This window comes from Gymnodraco acuticeps, unplaced genomic scaffold (assembly GCF_902827175.1).
Source record: "Gymnodraco acuticeps unplaced genomic scaffold, fGymAcu1.1, whole genome shotgun sequence".
Lineage (NCBI taxonomy): Eukaryota > Metazoa > Chordata > Actinopteri > Perciformes > Bathydraconidae > Gymnodraco > Gymnodraco acuticeps.
The window spans coordinates 1307548-1325610 of NW_022990047.1; the positions used below are offsets into that span (position 1 = coordinate 1307548).

Below are 18063 nucleotides of genomic sequence, written 5' to 3' on the forward strand. Positions count from 1 at the left end.
GCGCGAGCGAGAGAGAGAAAGCGCGCGCACCGTTTACGTGTAGGCTATTGTTGTTGTTAGCATCTGGTGCTAGCTAGCTAGCTGCGCTAACGGATATAAGGAGCTGTTTCAACAACAAGGTGGAGGAGAGTCCTCTCCTGTCAGACTGAGAGACTGGTAAAGGACTCTGCTGAGTGTTTAGATAGTTAACTTAGTTCTCAGTGGGTCTCACGGTTTGGTCACCATTCATATAAAGACATATTTCCATTTGAGGGGGGAGTGATTAGTAAAATATAGATGAATAATAATAAAAAACGTTAACTAGGTGAAAAAATGTAAGATAAACTTTAAAAACTTGTTGAGAGCTAAAGCTAGTCTTTGCTGCTGCCTCAAAGAGTAGCAGGGGGAGACAGGAGAGGCTGGTTCAGGAGCACAGACACACTCACAACTATAAATGAACCAAAAACAAATAAATAAACAAGTTTCAATGTTTTTTCATATTGGATATGGTATGTTATTGGTTATGGCCATATACTTATGATTTTATGATTATTTAAATGTATACAGTTCTGTTTCATATAGGTGTAGTCTCTCTCTTTATTTCCCCCTTAAAATGCACCAGATTGATGCATTTAAGTCCAACATTTAAAAAACAATCTTACTGGAGGAGAATGCCCCCGGACACCCCTATAGGATTTGAGGTCCACCCCCACTTAAAATATGTTCACATGAATAGGTTCCTAAATAGATTTGCACATTTTGTTAAATAGTAACCCATCTCCATATGTTTATTTGTTGGTAGTAGATTTAGAGGGCTATCACTATGGGCAGCAACGCTGTAAATATTGACAAATAAATCCAGCAAAATGCCACAAAACACTGGTAGTGGCTTGGCTGGGTGTATAATTCCCAGCCTGACTTATTGTCCCAGTCCGGCCCTGCCGACATATCTTCACCCTCAGAGGCTCAGAGGACAGCGGACACTGGTATCCAGTCACAGAGCTTCCCTTCAGGGCTGATAAGTGGTGTTTCACTACAGTGGTGCTGTAATCACAGCTTAACCAATTATTTGGTTACGACAGATTCATTACTAACATTTGTTGTATGACTGAAACCAATAAAATGAACAAATACCTTTGTCTCGATTGAGACAATGTTTTTTTCAGTTAAACACATCCTTTTTTTTGACGGACAATTGTGTGTGTTTCTTCTACAGACAGTGATTCAGCTGTTTGTCAATCGCCTTGACTCAGTAGAGTCAGTCCTGCCTTACGAGTATGATATGTAAGTAACGTTAACTTTCTACTTTTTACACATTTTAACTGCAGTATGGCTTTTTATCCATGTATTTTATACCTGTTGTGTTGATTTTATTATATTTGCTTTTTAAATGCTTGTTTTTAAAATGCCTTTTTATAATGTGCTTCATCTGTATATTGTTCTTAAATGTCTTTTATCTTATTTTGTAAAGCACTTTGGGTTGCCCTGTGCGGATAGGTGCTCTATAAATAAACTTGCCTTGCTTCATTCCATTCCATCTGTGCAATATCTTGATATACCTATGTTTTCTAGGTCACTAATATATTCTCATTATATGTTAAAAGGTTCGACTTTTGCAAAGATGAAATGGAAACGAGGCCTTCTGAGAACCTAGGACAGGTGCTGTTTGGTGAACGAATTGAGTCTTCTCCCTACAAGGTGGGTGTCAACCAAAACATCTAAGCTTGCTTCTCTTACACTGTTTCTTATTTCACATTCCATACATCTGTTTTAATGTTTTTAATTGAAAAGAATGACTGTTGTTTGCCTTAACAGGTCAACTTTCCAGAAGATGTTAAATGTAAGAGTTTGTGCACCAAGTCTTACAAAAAGGGGAACAAAGAGGATGCAACCAAACTGAATTTCCTCAAGATGGGAATGCAGTTGAACTACCAGCACCACTGGTTTGTAAAGAATACGGCATTGAAATGTTATGTAAATAATAGCATGAGGTTTTGTTTGTTAAAGGGATAACAACAGAAATACAATCCAACACGAGCAGGCAAATAATGTATTTGTTAAGAAGTTGTTGAAGTAAGCCAATTTTTCTTTTCAGGATAATTGACAACATGCCGGTGACATGGTGCTATGATGTTGAAGATGATCAGAAGTACTGCAACCCGGGCTTCCCTGTTGGCTGCCTTGTGAACCAAGATGGAAAACCTAAAGATGCTTGCGTTATCAATGTGAGTTTGGATTTATTTTTTCGAAAATGAACTCTATATTAAGTTTGACCTAATTGCTCATCTGATTGAGGAGTTGTCCTCATAATGATATAGTACGTTACCTGGGATGCTTGTTTTGGGTAGGGGCCTCCCTGAAATATATAGTAATTTACTAAACTATAAATAATCTCCCATGTGTTACCTAAGTAAATTCTGTCCTTTTAATGTCATGGTTTGGTAACCTGCCTTTAAAGAGCCCTCGGATCATAAAGTGGTCTAGCAGACTGATTGGTGACCCACAGCTAAACCTGGAGACCCTGTACCTCAGGCAGTTACAGCGGTTACCCAGCTCTTTATTGAATGATGACTCCCACCCGCTGCACTCAGAATTTAATCTTCTTCCTTCGGGCCGGATGTTAGTTATCCCAAAGTGTAAAACAAAGCGGTGTAAAACCAGCTTTATTCCGGCAGCTATCGCACAAAGGAATAAGTCGTAGCGGTGTCACACAGATGCCTATTTATTTATTTATTTATTAACTTTCAATGCCCATGATTGTACTACTGTTTTTTAAAATGTTTTTAGAGGTGACGGAGCAGGGTGTACTTTTATTAGAGATTTGTCTGTGTTGTTCTTAGAATGTGTGTCAGGATGGGTCCCTTGTCTTTTTATCTGCATACTAAATCTACCTACGGGTAGAACCTGAGCCTACTTTGATCAATTTGCTTATTTTAGTGATTTTTATAGCATAATATATCGTAATTAGAATTCAAATGTTGTCTAATTTACATTAACTTTAAATTAAAACCAGCAAACATTATTTTATTATATTTGTAGATCATTCATATAAATTATTAAAGAAAAAAGGTAAGCCAAATGAATGGGTCCAGCTCATATAGAGCCAGAAAAGTACACCTAAAGGTTCTATGTTAAGGTGTATTTACAGGTCATTTTATAATATGAATTAGCTGATAACTGCATTGGAGATACTTAACACACCGATGCGAAATCAGAGAACCTGATAATTAATACAATCATTTTTTTCCTAGGCTGAGTTCCACAAGAAGAACACATTCTACGTCTTCAACCATGTGGACATCAAGATATCTTACCACAGTGGAGAAGCGGAGGGATGGAGAGGGGCTAGGCTGGTTGCTGCCACTCTGGAGCCAAAGAGGTTACTGGTTTTTGATTGTAGCTTGACATCTTATGACGTCTAATCTACCTCAACGTGCTGCAACTGAATGACATCTCACCATTCATAACCATCATTTGATCTATTCATAATCTAACATGGAAGGTTTTGTGTGTTTTGCACAGTATCAACCAGGCAGATGGAAAAAACCCAAATTGTGAAGGAGCCATCCCGATGGAGGTCCCTTCAACACAAGGCAATTCAAAGTGCTTTACAAAAAATGAAAGAGATTAAGAAAATGGCATTTAAAATCAGTCATTAAAAAGAAAAGCTAATAAAATAAACATTAAAAGAAAAAAAATACATGGATAAAAGTTACAGTGCAGTCAATTAAACATTAAAAGAAAAAAGTACATGGATCAAAGTTACAGTGCAGTCTAAGATATGAATAGTTCAATTAAAAGCAGCGACAAAAAGAAAAGTCTTCAGCCTGGATTTTAAAGTAGTCAGAGTTGCAGCGGACCTGCAGGTTTCTGGGAGTTTGTTCCAGATATTTGGAGCATAATAACTGAACGCTGCTTCTCCATGTTTAGTTCTGACTCTGGGGACAGAAAGCTGACCAGTCCCTGAAGACCTGAGAGATCTGGATGGTTCATAATTTAGCAGGAGGTCAGAAATGTATTTTGGGCCTAAACCATTCAGTGCTTTATAAACCAGCAGCAGTATTTTGAAATCTATTCTTTGACACACAGGAAGCCAGTGTAAAGACTTCAGAACAGGAGTGATGTGATCCACTTTCTTAGTGTTAGTGAGGACTCGAGCAGCGGCGTTCTGAATCAGCTGCAGCTTCCTAATAGATTTTTTAGTGAGACCTGTGAAGACACCATTGCAGTAGTCGAGTCTACTGAAGATAAAAGCATGGACAAGTTTTTCCAAATCCTGCTGTGACATTAGTCTTTTAATCCTAGATATATTCTTTAGGTGATAGTAGGCTGATTTAGTAACAGTTTTAATGTGACTGTTGAAACTCAGGTCAGAGTCCATGACTACACCTAGATTTCTGGCTTTATCTGTTGTTTTGAACATTGCAGACTGAAGCTCAGCGCTAACTTTTATACGTTCTGCCTTGGCTCCAAAAACCATTACCTCAGTTTTATCTTTGTTTAATTGGAGAAAGTTCTGACACATCCAGTCATTGATTTGTTCAATGCACTTACTCAGTGTTTGAATTGGAGCTTAGTCTCCTGGTGAAATTGTTACGTACATTTGTGTGTCATCCGCATAGCTATGGTAACTTATTTTGTTGTTTTTCATTATCTGAGCCAGTGGTAGCATGTAGATGTTAAAGAGAAAAGGCCCCAAGATGGAGCCTTGAGGTACCCCACATGTCATATTTGTCAACTCAGATGTGTATTTACCTATAGAAACAAAGTTGTTTCTGTCCTTTAAGTAGGATTCAAACCAATTCAGAACTGTTTCCGAAAGTCCCACCCAGTTTTCCAGTCGGTCTAGTAATATGCTGTGGTCAACAGTGTCAAACGCAGCACTGAGATCTAATAATACTAACACTGAAGTTCTGCCACTGTCTGTGTTTAAGTGGATGTCATTAAAGACCTTTACAAGAGCAGTCTCAGTGCTGTGGTTTGGACGAAAGCCTGACTGGAACACATCAAAACAGCTATTTAAATGCAAGAAATTACTCAACTGTTGAAAAACAACTTTTTCAATGATTTTACCTAGAAATGGCAGGTTTGATATGGGCCTGTAATTGTTCATTACTGAAGCATCTAGATTATTCTTTTTTAAGAGCGGTTTAATGACTGCAGTTTTCAGGGCCTGTGGAAAAATACCTGAGTGAAGAGATTTGTTTACTGCAGTTTTCAGGGCCTGTGGAAAAATACCTGAGTGAAGAGATTTGTTTACTATATGACTATATGACTGCAGTTTTCAGGGCCTGTGGAAAAATACCTGAGTGAAGAGATTTGTTTACTATATGACTATATGACTGCAGTTTTCAGGGCCTGTGGAAAAATACCTGAGTGAAGAGATTTGTTTACTATATGAAGTAGATCTGAGGCCATGCAAGGCAAAACATCTTTGAACAATCCTGTTGGAATAATATCAAGGCAGCAGGAGGAGGATTTCAGAAGTTGAATAATGTCCTCTAGGTTTTTATCATTATTCTGATGGAATTGTGTCATGGTGTCTGAATTGATGTTAAGTGGAGATAGGGACAACACATTTGCTGTTCCTGATGCAGAGGCACTGACTGCTTGTCTGATTTTCTGAATTTTGTCAGTGAAAAAGGAGGCAAAATCATTGCACGCCCTGGTGGATAGAAATTCAGAGGCTACTGACACTGGGGGGTTAGTTAGTCTGTCGACGGTAGCAAACAAGGCACGTGCGTTGTTTTTGTTTTTGGTAATGATGTCAGAGAAGAACGATTGTCGTGCGTTTTTCAATTCCAAATTATAAAGGCCAAGTCTCTCTTTATAGATTTCAAAGTGAACCTGGAGATTTGTTTTTCGCCACCTGCGTTCAGCTTTTCGACACTCTCTTTTTTCTGTTTTCACGCTCATGGCCTTTCTCCATGGAGATAATTTCTTGCCAGACACTTCCTTTACCTTAGTTGGAGCAATGGCATCTATAACATTTTTTATTTTTGAATTAAAATGATCTACTAGCTCATTTACTGAGATGTTAGCAGGGGCAAGTGTGGAAGAAAAATTCTGAGTAAACATTTCCCTAGTATTTTCAGTTAAATATCGCTTTGTGGTTACCTCTTTTTGAACATTTTTGTGAACAGAAATAGAGCTCTCAAAGAAAACACAGGAATGGTCAGAGAGTGCAACATCAGTCACCACAACCTTAGAGATATTCAGACCCTTTGAGATAATTAAGTCCAGAGTGTGCCCCTTATTGTGCGTGGGCTCCGTCACATGCTGAGTCAGTCCATAGCTATCAAGAACACAAAACAGTTCTTTAGCCCCTCTGTCCTGGGGGTTGTCAACATGGATGTTAAAATCACCAACAATGACTAGACGGTCAAAGTCAATACACACTATATACAGCAGTTCAGTAAAGTCATCAAAAAAAGCTTGCACAGTATTTGGGTGGTCTATAGATATTTAGGAACAGAGCTCGAGAGGAGCATTTCAGCTGAAGGGCCAGATATTCAAAAGAAGCAAAGTTTCCATATGATGTCTTCCTGCATTGAAGGGAATCATTGAGCAGAATAGCAACTCCACCCCCTTTCTTATGCATTCTTTCCTGACTCATAAAACTAAAGTTGGGAGGGGTTGATTCGATACGAACAGCTGCACTGTTATTTTGTTCAATCCAAGTTTCTGTTAAAAACATAAAATCGAGATTGTGCTCAGTGATAAAATCATTGATTAAAAATGTTTTTCCTGCCAAAGACCTGACATTTAATAAAGCTAGTTTAAGTTTGTTAAACACACTATCAGTCATGTTTTTTGTAAAAGCTGTGGCTGACATGGAATCACTGCTAAATTAGATAAACTCACACAAACGTTTGAGCGCTTCCTGTTTCTATGATTCACTGCTCTTAATCTATTACCTATCAACACAGATATCGGCAAAGCTACTGGCAGGCAGGGCCCCGACATGTCCTTGAAAGAGTTGAGTGTCATACGCCCTTGAGCCTGGACCCATCACATATCAGTAAGAGGTTGTTGTGTTTTGTACACACACATCCTTATCAGGCTTCGGAGACTGCAGATGCCCCCTCGAAGGGAGGGGAGGTGGTCGACGTAGGCACGGTGATGGAGACGGGGGAGATGGTGCGGGGGTAGAGGACATGCTGCCAGGGGGGGGAGGTGGTTGACGTAGGCGCGGTGATGAGGACGGGGGAGATGGTGCGCGTCTCTGCAGTGATTTTGGTGGGCGTCGTTGAGGAGCGGGGGTAAAGGACATGGTGCCAGCCCTGCGTATCGCCTTCGTTTGGTCTTTGAACTCCAGGAAGGAATCGGTGCCAACCCTCTTTTCAAGGACTAAAAATCGTTTTACAATATAAGCAGGGCTGCACATAACTGGTGCGCAGGTGCGCATGCGCACCTCGGCCAAAAAAAAGAGCACCGGGTCATTTGAAAAAAGGCGCATTTGCGTACCAACATTGAGAGAGAGGGAGAGAGAAGGGAGAAGAGAAAAGAGAAAAGAGAGAAGAGAGAGAGAAAGATATTTGCGAGTTGCATATGAACTCAGGGCCGGCCCGTCGCACTGGCGTTGATTTTCGCCTAGGGCGCCAGATCTGTGGAGGCGCTGCGCTGGCAGTTCTGGGAGGGAAAACGTTTTTTTTGACCGTTGGTGCTCATCCTAATTTTCAGCCTTGATGTAACAACATTCATAATTAAGTAAATGTAACACCCTTTTCACCCCGGTTACACGTTTCATTTGCCCTGTACGATGGGCGCTGTAAGTGATGAAAATGGGGGATGTTGGCTTGTCTGGCGCCCGCAGCTCACAGCCAAAGTGCGAGTGAGCGAGGGAGAGAGGGAGGGTGCACCGGTACCGGCGCTGTTGTTATTAGAATCTGGTGCTAGCTGCGGATATAAGTAGAATATGTTTCTACAATAATGTGGAGGGAGAGTCCTCTCCAGTCAGACCGAGAGACTGATAACTACAGCTCAGTGAGGTAAAGAACTCTGAGTGTTTAGATAGTTCACTTTAGTCTAAGTTCAAACGGTTTGGTCACAATTTATGTAAACACATATTTCCAAGGCACTCCTTTATAATTATTGGGATAAACAGGTTTGAAATCATTCCAATGTATACTATAGGACAGTAACCAAACATATCCTTTTAAAACTGGACTTTCGACCCAAAACCAGATGTTGACTTGTGGATGCAAGCAGCTAATCGCAGACTCAACCAGAGAGAAAGTAGTAGGCCTACATCATCAGCTACCATGTCTGACAGAGAGGAAGACAGTGAGGAGAACAGTCAGGAGGGTAGTGATGACAGCTTGTAGGATTACTGGTCGTGCTAATGTTGTCTTGTGTTCACCTCTGCATGTGTGTTCTGTGTTCACCTCTGCATGTGTGTTCTGTGTTCACCTCTGCATGTGTGTTCAGTGCCGTGTGTCTGACAAATAAAGTCAAGACCCCCTCAAAAGTTACGGTTTATTTCATTTTAAGGATGAGCACCAAGCAACATCTCCAGGTGCTCCTTTGAGAACCAGGGCAAAAAAGTGATGTGCACCCCTGGATATATCACAGCTTAACCAATTAATTGGTTACGACAGATTCATTACTAACATTTGTTGTATGACTGAAACCAAAAAAATTGACAAATACCTTTGTCTCGATTGAGACAATGTTTTTTTCAGTTAAACACATCCTTTTTTTTGACGGACAATTGTGTGTGTTTCTTCTACAGACAGTGATTCAGCTGTTTGTCAATCGCCTTGACTCAGTAGAGTCAGTCCTGCCTTACGAGTATGATATGTAAGTAACGTTAACTTTCTACTTTTTACACATTTTAACTGCAGTATGGCTTTTTATCCATGTATTTTATACCTGTTGTGTTGATTTTATTATATTTGCTTTTTAAATGCTTGTTTTTAAAATGCCTTTTTATAATGTGCTTCATCTGTATATTGTTCTTAAATGTCTTTTATCTTATTTTGTAAAGCACTTTGGGTTGCCCTGTGCGGATAGGTGCTCTATAAATAAACTTGCCTTGCTTCATTCCATTCCATCTGTGCAATATCTTGATATACCTATGTTTTCTAGGTCACTAATATATTCTCATTATATGTTAAAAGGTTCGACTTTTGCAAAGATGAAATGGAAACGAGGCCTTCTGAGAACCTAGGACAGGTGCTGTTTGGTGAATGAATTGAGTCTTCTCCCTACAAGGTGGGTGTCAACCAAAACATCTAAGCTTGCTTCTCTTACACTGTTTCTTATTTCACATTCCATACATCTGTTTTAATGTTTTTAATTGAAAAGAATGACTGTTGTTTGCCTTAACAGGTCAACTTTCCAGAAGATGTTAAATGTAAGAGTTTGTGCACCAAGTCTTACAAAAAGGGGAACAAAGAGGATGCAACCAAACTGAATTTCCTCAAGATGGGAATGCAGTTGAACTACCAGCACCACTGGTTTGTAAAGAATACGGCATTGAAATGTTATGTAAATAATAGCATGAGGTTTTGTTTGTTAAAGGGATAACAACAGAAATACAATCCAACACGAGCAGGCAAATAATGTATTTGTTAAGAAGTTGTTGAAGTAAGCCAATTTTTCTTTTCAGGATAATTGACAACATGCCGGTGACATGGTGCTATGATGTTGAAGATGATCAGAAGTACTGCAACCCGGGCTTCCCTGTTGGCTGCCTTGTGAACCAAGATGGAAAACCTAAAGATGCTTGCGTTATCAATGTGAGTTTGGATTTATTTTTTCGAAAATGAACTCTATATTAAGTTTGACCTAATTGCTCATCTGATTGAGGAGTTGTCCTCATAATGATATAGTACGTTACCTGGGATGCTTGTTTTGGGTAGGGGCCTCCCTGAAATATATAGTAATTTACTAAACTATAAATAATCTCCCATGTGTTACCTAAGTAAATTCTGTCCTTTTAATGTCATGGTTTGGTAACCTGCCTTTAAAGAGCCCTCGGATCATAAAGTGGTCTTGCAGACTGATTGGTGACCCACAGCTAAACCTGGAGACCCTGTACCTCAGGCAGTCACAGCGGTTACCCAGCTCTTTATTGAATGATGACTCCCACCCGCTGCACTCAGAATTTAAGCTTCTTCCTTCGGGCCGGATGTTAGTTATCCCAAAGTGTAAAACAAAGCGGTGTAAAACCAGCTTTATTCCGGCAGCTATCGCACAAAGGAATAAGTCGTAGCGGTGTCACACAGATGCCTATTTATTTATTTATTTATTAACTTTCAATGCCCATGATTGTACTACTGTTTTTTAAAATGTTTTTAGAGGTGACGGAGCAGGGTGTACTTTTATTAGAGATTTGTCTGTGTTGTTCTTAGAATGTGTGTCAGGATGGGTCCCTTGTCTTTTTATCTGCATACTAAATCTACCTACGGGTAGAACCTGAGCCTACTTTGATCAATTTGCTTATTTTAGTGATTTTTATAGCATAATATATTGTAATTAGAATTCAAATGTTGTCTAATTTACATTAACTTTAAATTAAAACCAGCAAACATTATTTTATTATATTTGTAGATCATTCATATAAATTATTAAAGAAAAAAGGTAAGCCAAATGAATGGGTCCAGCTCATATAGAGCCAGAAAAGTACACCTAAAGGTTCTATGTTAAGGTGTATTTACAGGTCATTTTATAATATGAATTAGCTGATAACTGCATTGGAGATACTTAACACACCGATGCGAAATCAGAGAACCTGATAATTAATACAATCATTTTTTTCCTAGGCTGAGTTCCACAAGAAGAACACATTCTACGTCTTCAACCATGTGGACATCAAGATATCTTACCACAGTGGAGAAGCGGAGGGATGGAGAGGGGCTCGGCTGGTTGCTGCCACTCTGGAGCCAAAGAGGTTACTGGTTTTTGATTGTAGCTTGACATCTTATGACGTCTAATCTACCTCAACGTGCTGCAACTGAATGACATCTCACCATTCATAACCATCATTTGATCTATTCATAATCTAACATGGAAGGTTTTGTGTGTTTTGCACAGTATCAACCAGGCAGATGGAAAAAAACCCAAATTGCGAAGGAGCCATCCCGATGGAGGTCCCTGGGGCGTTCGATAGCGATGTGTCAATAGTCTACACCTACTCGGTTACATTTGAGGTAGGTCTCCCACCATCTCACCAATTGTAATGTACAACGTATTGTACATAACTAATGTATACATTTTCTATATGACTTGGAGAATGACAAATACAATGTGTGTTTTTTTGTTGTTGCACTGAATGTAATTCCTTTTACAGGAAAACAATGCTATCAAGTGGGCCTCTAGGTGGGACTACATCCTGGTGTCCATGCCTCACACCAACATACAGTGGTTTAGGTTTGAAGATGTTTTCTACATTGCGCACCACAGAAACTCTGTCTCACTAAAACTCCCTTGGTCTTGATGCTTGTTATTTGATGCTATGGTATGTCTTATGTGTTTGTCCAGCATCATGAACTCCTTGGTCATTGTCCTCTTCCTGTCTGGCATGGTTGCCATGATCATGCTGAGAACTCTGCACAAGGACATTGCCAGATACAACCAGGTGGACCAGGTAAAGGCATTGTAAAACATGATATAGATACATATATGAAGCACTAGCATACAAATAGACATTTCTTAAAGATGCAGATTATGTTGTTAAAGTGTACAATTTGAATCTCATTCGTTTTTGTCTTCTTTGTGTGCTGCAGGGCAACGTGTCGCCACCATGCACATTAAATATTCAAATGAGATGGTACCATTTTAGCGTTAGCATTATAGTCATACTAAAAGCTTTGATGACCATACACTATTGAGGCTATGTTATTTGGGTTTCAATAGTTACTTTAAAATGTTGCACATGTTTTTGATCCCATGGATAATACTTTTCTATTTAGCTGAAAAATGTAACATTACACATAATATCCTTCTAGCTAAATGTGTGGTGGTGTTCATCACAGTGACATGGCTGTGAATCTCCATGCCCCTCACCTTCCTCGGCGCCTACTTTGGATTCAAGAAAGCTGTGAGTTAGAGCTCCGAGTTTATCAAATGATCTTGAAATAATTGATTGTTGATCAAATATGCTTGAGTTTGTTATAAAATCCTCTCTCTTTCTGCTGCCATGCAGGCAATCGAGCAACCAGTGAGAACAAATCAAATCCCTCGTCAAATTCCTGAGCAGTCTTTCTTTACAAAGCCTGTACCTGGTATCGTAATGGGCGGGATCCTGCCCTTTGGTTGCATTTTCATCCAACTGTTCTTCATTCTCAACAGCATTTGGTAAGAACACAGACATGCTGTATTTCCTGATTTGAAAGGGAAGGTGTGGTTGAGCTCTTTGTTACAGTACATCAGGGGTGCCCAACCTTTTTTGAACCGAGAGCTACTTTTAAAGTTGCCAGTCTGCCGAGATCTACCAGTCCAAATAGAGAGGCGTAGCCATTACTGACAGCCTACTACCAGGTCAATAGTATACACACTTCTACTTGTATAAAACTGACCTTCGTACGATTAATACTTCATAAAATACTGCAGATCCTTTATCTTACCTCTTTCTAATCTACACACATACAAGTATTTAACTGAAGTTACACAACAGTGTTGTTGATACAGAGTTGGAGTTTATCCAGAGTTGGAGTTTATCCACACGTCACATACTACAGTGGGTCATGTTTTCAAGAAGCATTGAACAGTGCTGCCACATATGACACAGGGAAAAAGAAAATACTCTGAACCCTTTCTTTGCCATTATATAAAAATAGCGTTGCTACAAAAGTATAAATTAGGCTTACTAATAAGACAACTCAGATCTGAAGCTACAGGAATCTGCTGCCAACGTGCAATAAAAAAGACAAAATTAATAGAATCAAACCCTTTTTTTTTGTTGCATTTTAGTAGATTATAAAAATAAATGCCTTTTTTTAAATAGGATGCAAGCAATACTAGTTTCTTAACCTGAATTGATAATAGACTATAATCAATTAAAACAGAACAGATCTTAATGTTTGCATTCTTATACCATTTTGTACAATAATTATAATGAATAAGTTCAAACAAACTAAAACTTACAGCTGATTAATAACGATATCTAACTTGAGTTTTTATTATATCAAAAACCTTTTGAAATTCTACTGTTATTTTTACTGTCCCCCAAAAGTGCGTCAGCAGCCTCCAGGAATGCTTATTTCACAACTCCGCCGTCTTTGAAAGACTTCATGTGTTTCGCAAGAACGTGACTGACACGTTAAGATGCTCTGGTAGCAGCCTTGCTCTTGTTGTTGGGCCTGGTGAAAATGGACTGCTGTGCATTTAGCTGTCCTTTCAGGCCCCTCCCCTTTTGGGAGCGTAGGGCAGAATTAGGAGGGAATTCCGTCTCGTAGCGTTTGTGCACTGTTTTGAAATGCCGCTCCTAAATTACCATTCTTCGATAAAGCCACGCTCGCATTGCAGATGAGACAGATGGACTTTGAATTGGAATAGATACAAAAATAATCATCCTCCCACTCCGAGTGAAAATGATATATTTGGTGCTCTTTTGCTTCTGCCATTGCGGTCTTGTGTGTGTGCGGACTGTCACTCCTGTTGACACGGACAACGTCATCGAACGTTGCCCACTGCCACGTCACGTCAGCCCACTGCAATAGAGTCTGTCTGCAGACCGCAGCAAGGAGGCGTATCGTATAGGGGCGGATCGTATAGGGGCGTTTCCTAACTTTTTGTATCCAATAGAATAATGACACTCAGCAGAAATACATACTGTAGGTGGCAGTAATGCAATTTAAGGGATTCCAGCTGCTTTTATAAATCCTCGCAGAATAAGTCATTCGTTCTTTCACGATGGCCGAACAAAAAGTTGAAACAGCAGTAATAGTATTTTCCAGAGATGCATGTTTATATTTATTGTAATGTCATTTTTCTTAACACACAATTGTCTCGTTATCAAAGTACAACATCGACTGTCCAACCTCGTTAAGCGTTAATAAAGTAAATAATAGTTGTATGTGGTAAAAATGTTTGTGGTATTAAATGCTAACTTAGCATGATGCTATAAACACGTTGGCATATAGTCCCATTTGCAACCAGGCCTACTCTACTGTTGTAATAACGTTAAGCTTAGATAGGTCAATAGATGATCAGGCTCGGTAACAATACTGATTTGTGTTACCAAAGCTGATCATCTAATTGACCTAAGGTTAGCGTATATGCTGTGATGCTAACCAGCAGTGTCATTATTCTATTGGATAAAAAAAGTTAGGAAACGCCCCTATACGATCCGCCCCTATACGATCCGCCCCTATACGATCCGCCTCCTTGCTGCGGTCTGCAGACAGACCCATCTTGCCCACTGCCCACAAGCCACAAGCCACGCCCCGACACATGGGGTCACGCCGGCCAATCACAAAGCTTTGATGCGTTCAAGTGCATTATTCTGGCACAGGAAGATTATGTTATAGGACATTAACGATAAAACTGAATATTGTTGTTCTATTTTTAGACACATCTCGCGATCGACTGGGAATCTCCCCGCGATTGACCGGTCGATCGCGATCGACAACTTTGTCTCAGTTCACAAACTTGAGTCCGGAAAAACAATTGAAACTTGAAAATACTTCAATCATACTATAATTGTAATATCATAGTCCCACTGTTGTAGAAATGAAAGAAATCCAAATGAATATATTCATATATTTTAAGTTAGTATTCTTCTCTAGATCTTGCCTTTGAAGATATGTTATTTAATGTCACTCTCCTGACTAAAGGTCTAAAGGTTCAAAGGCTTTATCGTCATCTGTGGCCACATTGTAGTTATGGCAATACAAATCTTAAGACCCAGGCTCCTCCAACAATGCAATATAAATATATATAAGTCATAAAACAACAATAAAAATAGTGCAAGGAGAAACAGGTGGAAATGAAATAGTGCAAGAGAATGTTGCAAGACTAAGTGAACTATATACAAGTAAAATAGAATAAGATGAGTTAAAAATAAATGTTATACTCGTACTTTTTTGCCTATAGTAATTCAAGTACACATAACATGTTATTATTTGTGATGTGTGTGCAGGACTACCACTGGTGGTGGCGTTCCTTCCTCACCAGCGGCTTCACAGCAGTCTATCTCTTCATCTACTCTGTGCATTACTTCTTCTCAAAGCTACAAATTGTTGGCGCTGCCAGCACCTTCCTCTACTTCGGATACACGTTGATTATGGTCCTCATCTTCTTCCTCTTCACAGGTGAGGCTTTGAGATAAGTGATATATGAGCTTTTTATTCACTCAAGATTATTTCCAGCTTGTCTTGACACCCTGCAATCATTCCTAGATACATAACACAATAATTGGTTTCTTTAGTTACGGAGCTCATTATTTATAAAAGACAAATCATCTATATACACTTTTGCATATTTAGTTTCACTCCAATCTTTATTTGTTATGACTTGTGAGCTCCAACGGTTTATTGCATGGCAGAAAGAGGTGTGTGGTTAGGTTTAGTCGTTTTCTTGGTTAGCCAGTTGAGCTACTATGTGACAATTCAGGACTTCCATCCTGTTCCAATGAGAATAAAACCCACGGTGCAATATTTACTGTCCTTGTCATTTAATTAAAGCCACGCCTTGTTCTTTTGAATTCTATACAGGCAGTGCAGACTAGACACTGTCATGGATTTTAACCCTTAGATGCATAAGTGGGTCTTTTTTGACCCAGTGAGGTGGTTTTCTTAGAGTATCTTTGTAATTACTTTCTTAATTTCTTTTATCATTTCATATTCCAGCTATTCCTCAGGAAACATGTTTTGGATATCCTGCCATTCAACATTTTTATTTAAATTGTATACATTTTAAGAAATTGTAGTTTTTGTATTACTACCCCAAGCTTCCATAAGTGGGTCAAAAATGACCCGCATGCATTTCCTATGGGATCCTATGGGAACCTTTGATTCTTATCACTTGTTGCTGTCAGGAATACATTCACTGTAGACCACACAGACTACATCACAAGTGACACCTCTTATTTTACACAGCAAGATCTGATACCTCTCAGTATAATAATAATAATACATTTGTATAGGGCTTTTCAAGGACTCAAAATCGTTTTACAATATAAGCAGGGCTGCACATAACTGGTGCGCAGGTGCGTATGCGCACCTCGGCCAAAAAAAAGAGCACCGGGTCATTTGAAAAAAGGCGCATTTGCGTACCAACATTGAGAGAGAGGGAGAGAGAAGGGAGAAGAGAAGAGAGGAGAGAGAAGAGAGAGAGAAAGATATTTGCGAGTTGCATATGAACTCAGGGCCGGCCCGTCGCACTGGCGTTGATTTTCGCCTAGGGCGCCAGATCTGTGGAGGCGCTGCGCTGGCAGTTCTGGGAGGGAAAAAAATGTTTTTGACCGTTGGTGCTCATCCTAATTTTCGGCCTTGATGTAACAACATTCATAATTAAGTAAATGTAACACCCTTTTCACCCCGGTTACACATTTCATTTGCCCTGTACGATGGGCGCTGTAAGTGATGAAAATGGAGGATGTTGGCTTGTCTGGCACCCGCAGCTCACAGCCAAAGTGCGAGTGAGCGAGGGAGAGAGGGAAGGTGCACCGGTACCGGCGCTGTTGTTATTAGAATCTGGTGCTAGCTGCGGATATAAGAAGAAGATGTTTCTACAATAATGTGGAGGGAGAGTCCTCTCCAGTCAGACCGAGAGACTGATAACTACAGCTCAGTGAGGTAAAGAACTCTGAGTGTTTAGATAGTTCACTTTAGTCTAAGTTCAAACGGTTTGGTCACAATTTATGTAAACACATATTTCCAAGGCACTCCTTTATAATTATTGGGATAAACAGGTTTGAAATCATTCCAATGTATACTATAGGACAGTAACCAAACATATCCTTTTAAAACTGGACTTTTGACCCAAAACCAGCTGTTGACTTGTGGATGCAAGCAGCTAATCGCAGACTCAACCAGAGAGAAAGAAGTAGGCCTACATCATCAGCTACCATGTCGGACAGAGAGGAAGACAGTGAGGAGAACAGTCAGGAGGGTAGTGATGACAGCTTGTAGGATTACTGGTCGTGCTAATGTGCATGTGTGTTCTGTGTTCACCTCTGTGTGTTCTGTGCCGTGTGTCTGACAAATAAAGACCGGTTTATTTATTTCATTTTAAGGATGAGCACCAAGCAACATCTCCAGGTGCTCCTTTGAGAACCAGGGCCAAAAAGTTATGTGCACCCCTGATTATATGGCTCTGGCTCCAGCACCCTTCCTGTGAGCACAGTGTGCTCTGATTGGTCGAGACACGTAACATGAACGTGCCGGGCGGCGCGGTCCCGTGGGTTAGATGCGCGTTCATAATGCAGAGGGAAATAACTCTCAGAATAACGTTATTAGCACATTATTACAACTTGAGGAACGAATGTTTTTAATAAGGGCTATACAAGTGTTCATACTGGGTAGTTTATTTAGTTTAAAAAAAATTATCCAACGATTTACAGACCACTCTTTCCCCATGTAAGTCAATGGGAAAAAGTGTTTCCGGGCCTGGCAACCAAACGGAAGTGTAGTACCGCCGTTTAGTCAGCACGAATATTTTCATCTGAGTCCGGCGCACTTCCTGGGGGCTTGGGTTCGACAGCAATGGCGAACAATAGAGGGGATAAAACAGCAGCCTTGACGTGTGCCCCTGCCAAGAGGGAAATATTCAGATTGTTTACCATTAGTGATTACAGAGGCTAGTGGTTGAGAGTAGAGTAGTTTAATCCATGAAATGAAGGAATCCTCAAATCCAAAAATGTTAAGAGTAAAAAATAGATAGGATACTGTCGTTCAACTCGATCAAACGCTTTTTCAGCATCCAGAGATATCACCATTTCGGGGGAACAAGAACAAGATGAGTCGTCTGCAGGCTGACTTTGCTTCTTAGTAGGTTTCCCCATGTTCGTTTGTCTTTTAGACACGTTTGCACCATAGACTGTATATATAAAGGTTTGCACACGTTTTTTTTGTAATTAAGTGAGTATACTGCAATATTAGACAGGATTTCAAGCCAACTGTGACTTTGTTGACA

General features: G+C 39.8%; 1 protein-coding gene across 1 annotated transcript in view; it reads left to right on the forward strand.

Annotated features, from left to right (window-relative positions):
* Positions 1-1132: 1132 nt before the first annotated feature.
* The window catches only part of LOC117545699 (transmembrane 9 superfamily member 2-like), a 37517-nt gene continuing 20586 nt past the window's right edge, over positions 1133-18063 (forward strand). The window contains exons 1-9 of the mRNA XM_034215600.1: positions 1133-1263; positions 1584-1677; positions 1795-1922; positions 2075-2204; positions 3231-3358; positions 3502-3556; positions 11076-11135; positions 11276-11355; positions 11467-11572. Of these exons, the coding sequence (XP_034071491.1) occupies positions 1133-1263; positions 1584-1677; positions 1795-1922; positions 2075-2204; positions 3231-3358; positions 3502-3556; positions 11076-11135; positions 11276-11355; positions 11467-11572 (912 nt within the window). The remainder of the gene's footprint in view (positions 1264-1583; positions 1678-1794; positions 1923-2074; positions 2205-3230; positions 3359-3501; positions 3557-11075; positions 11136-11275; positions 11356-11466; positions 11573-18063) is intronic.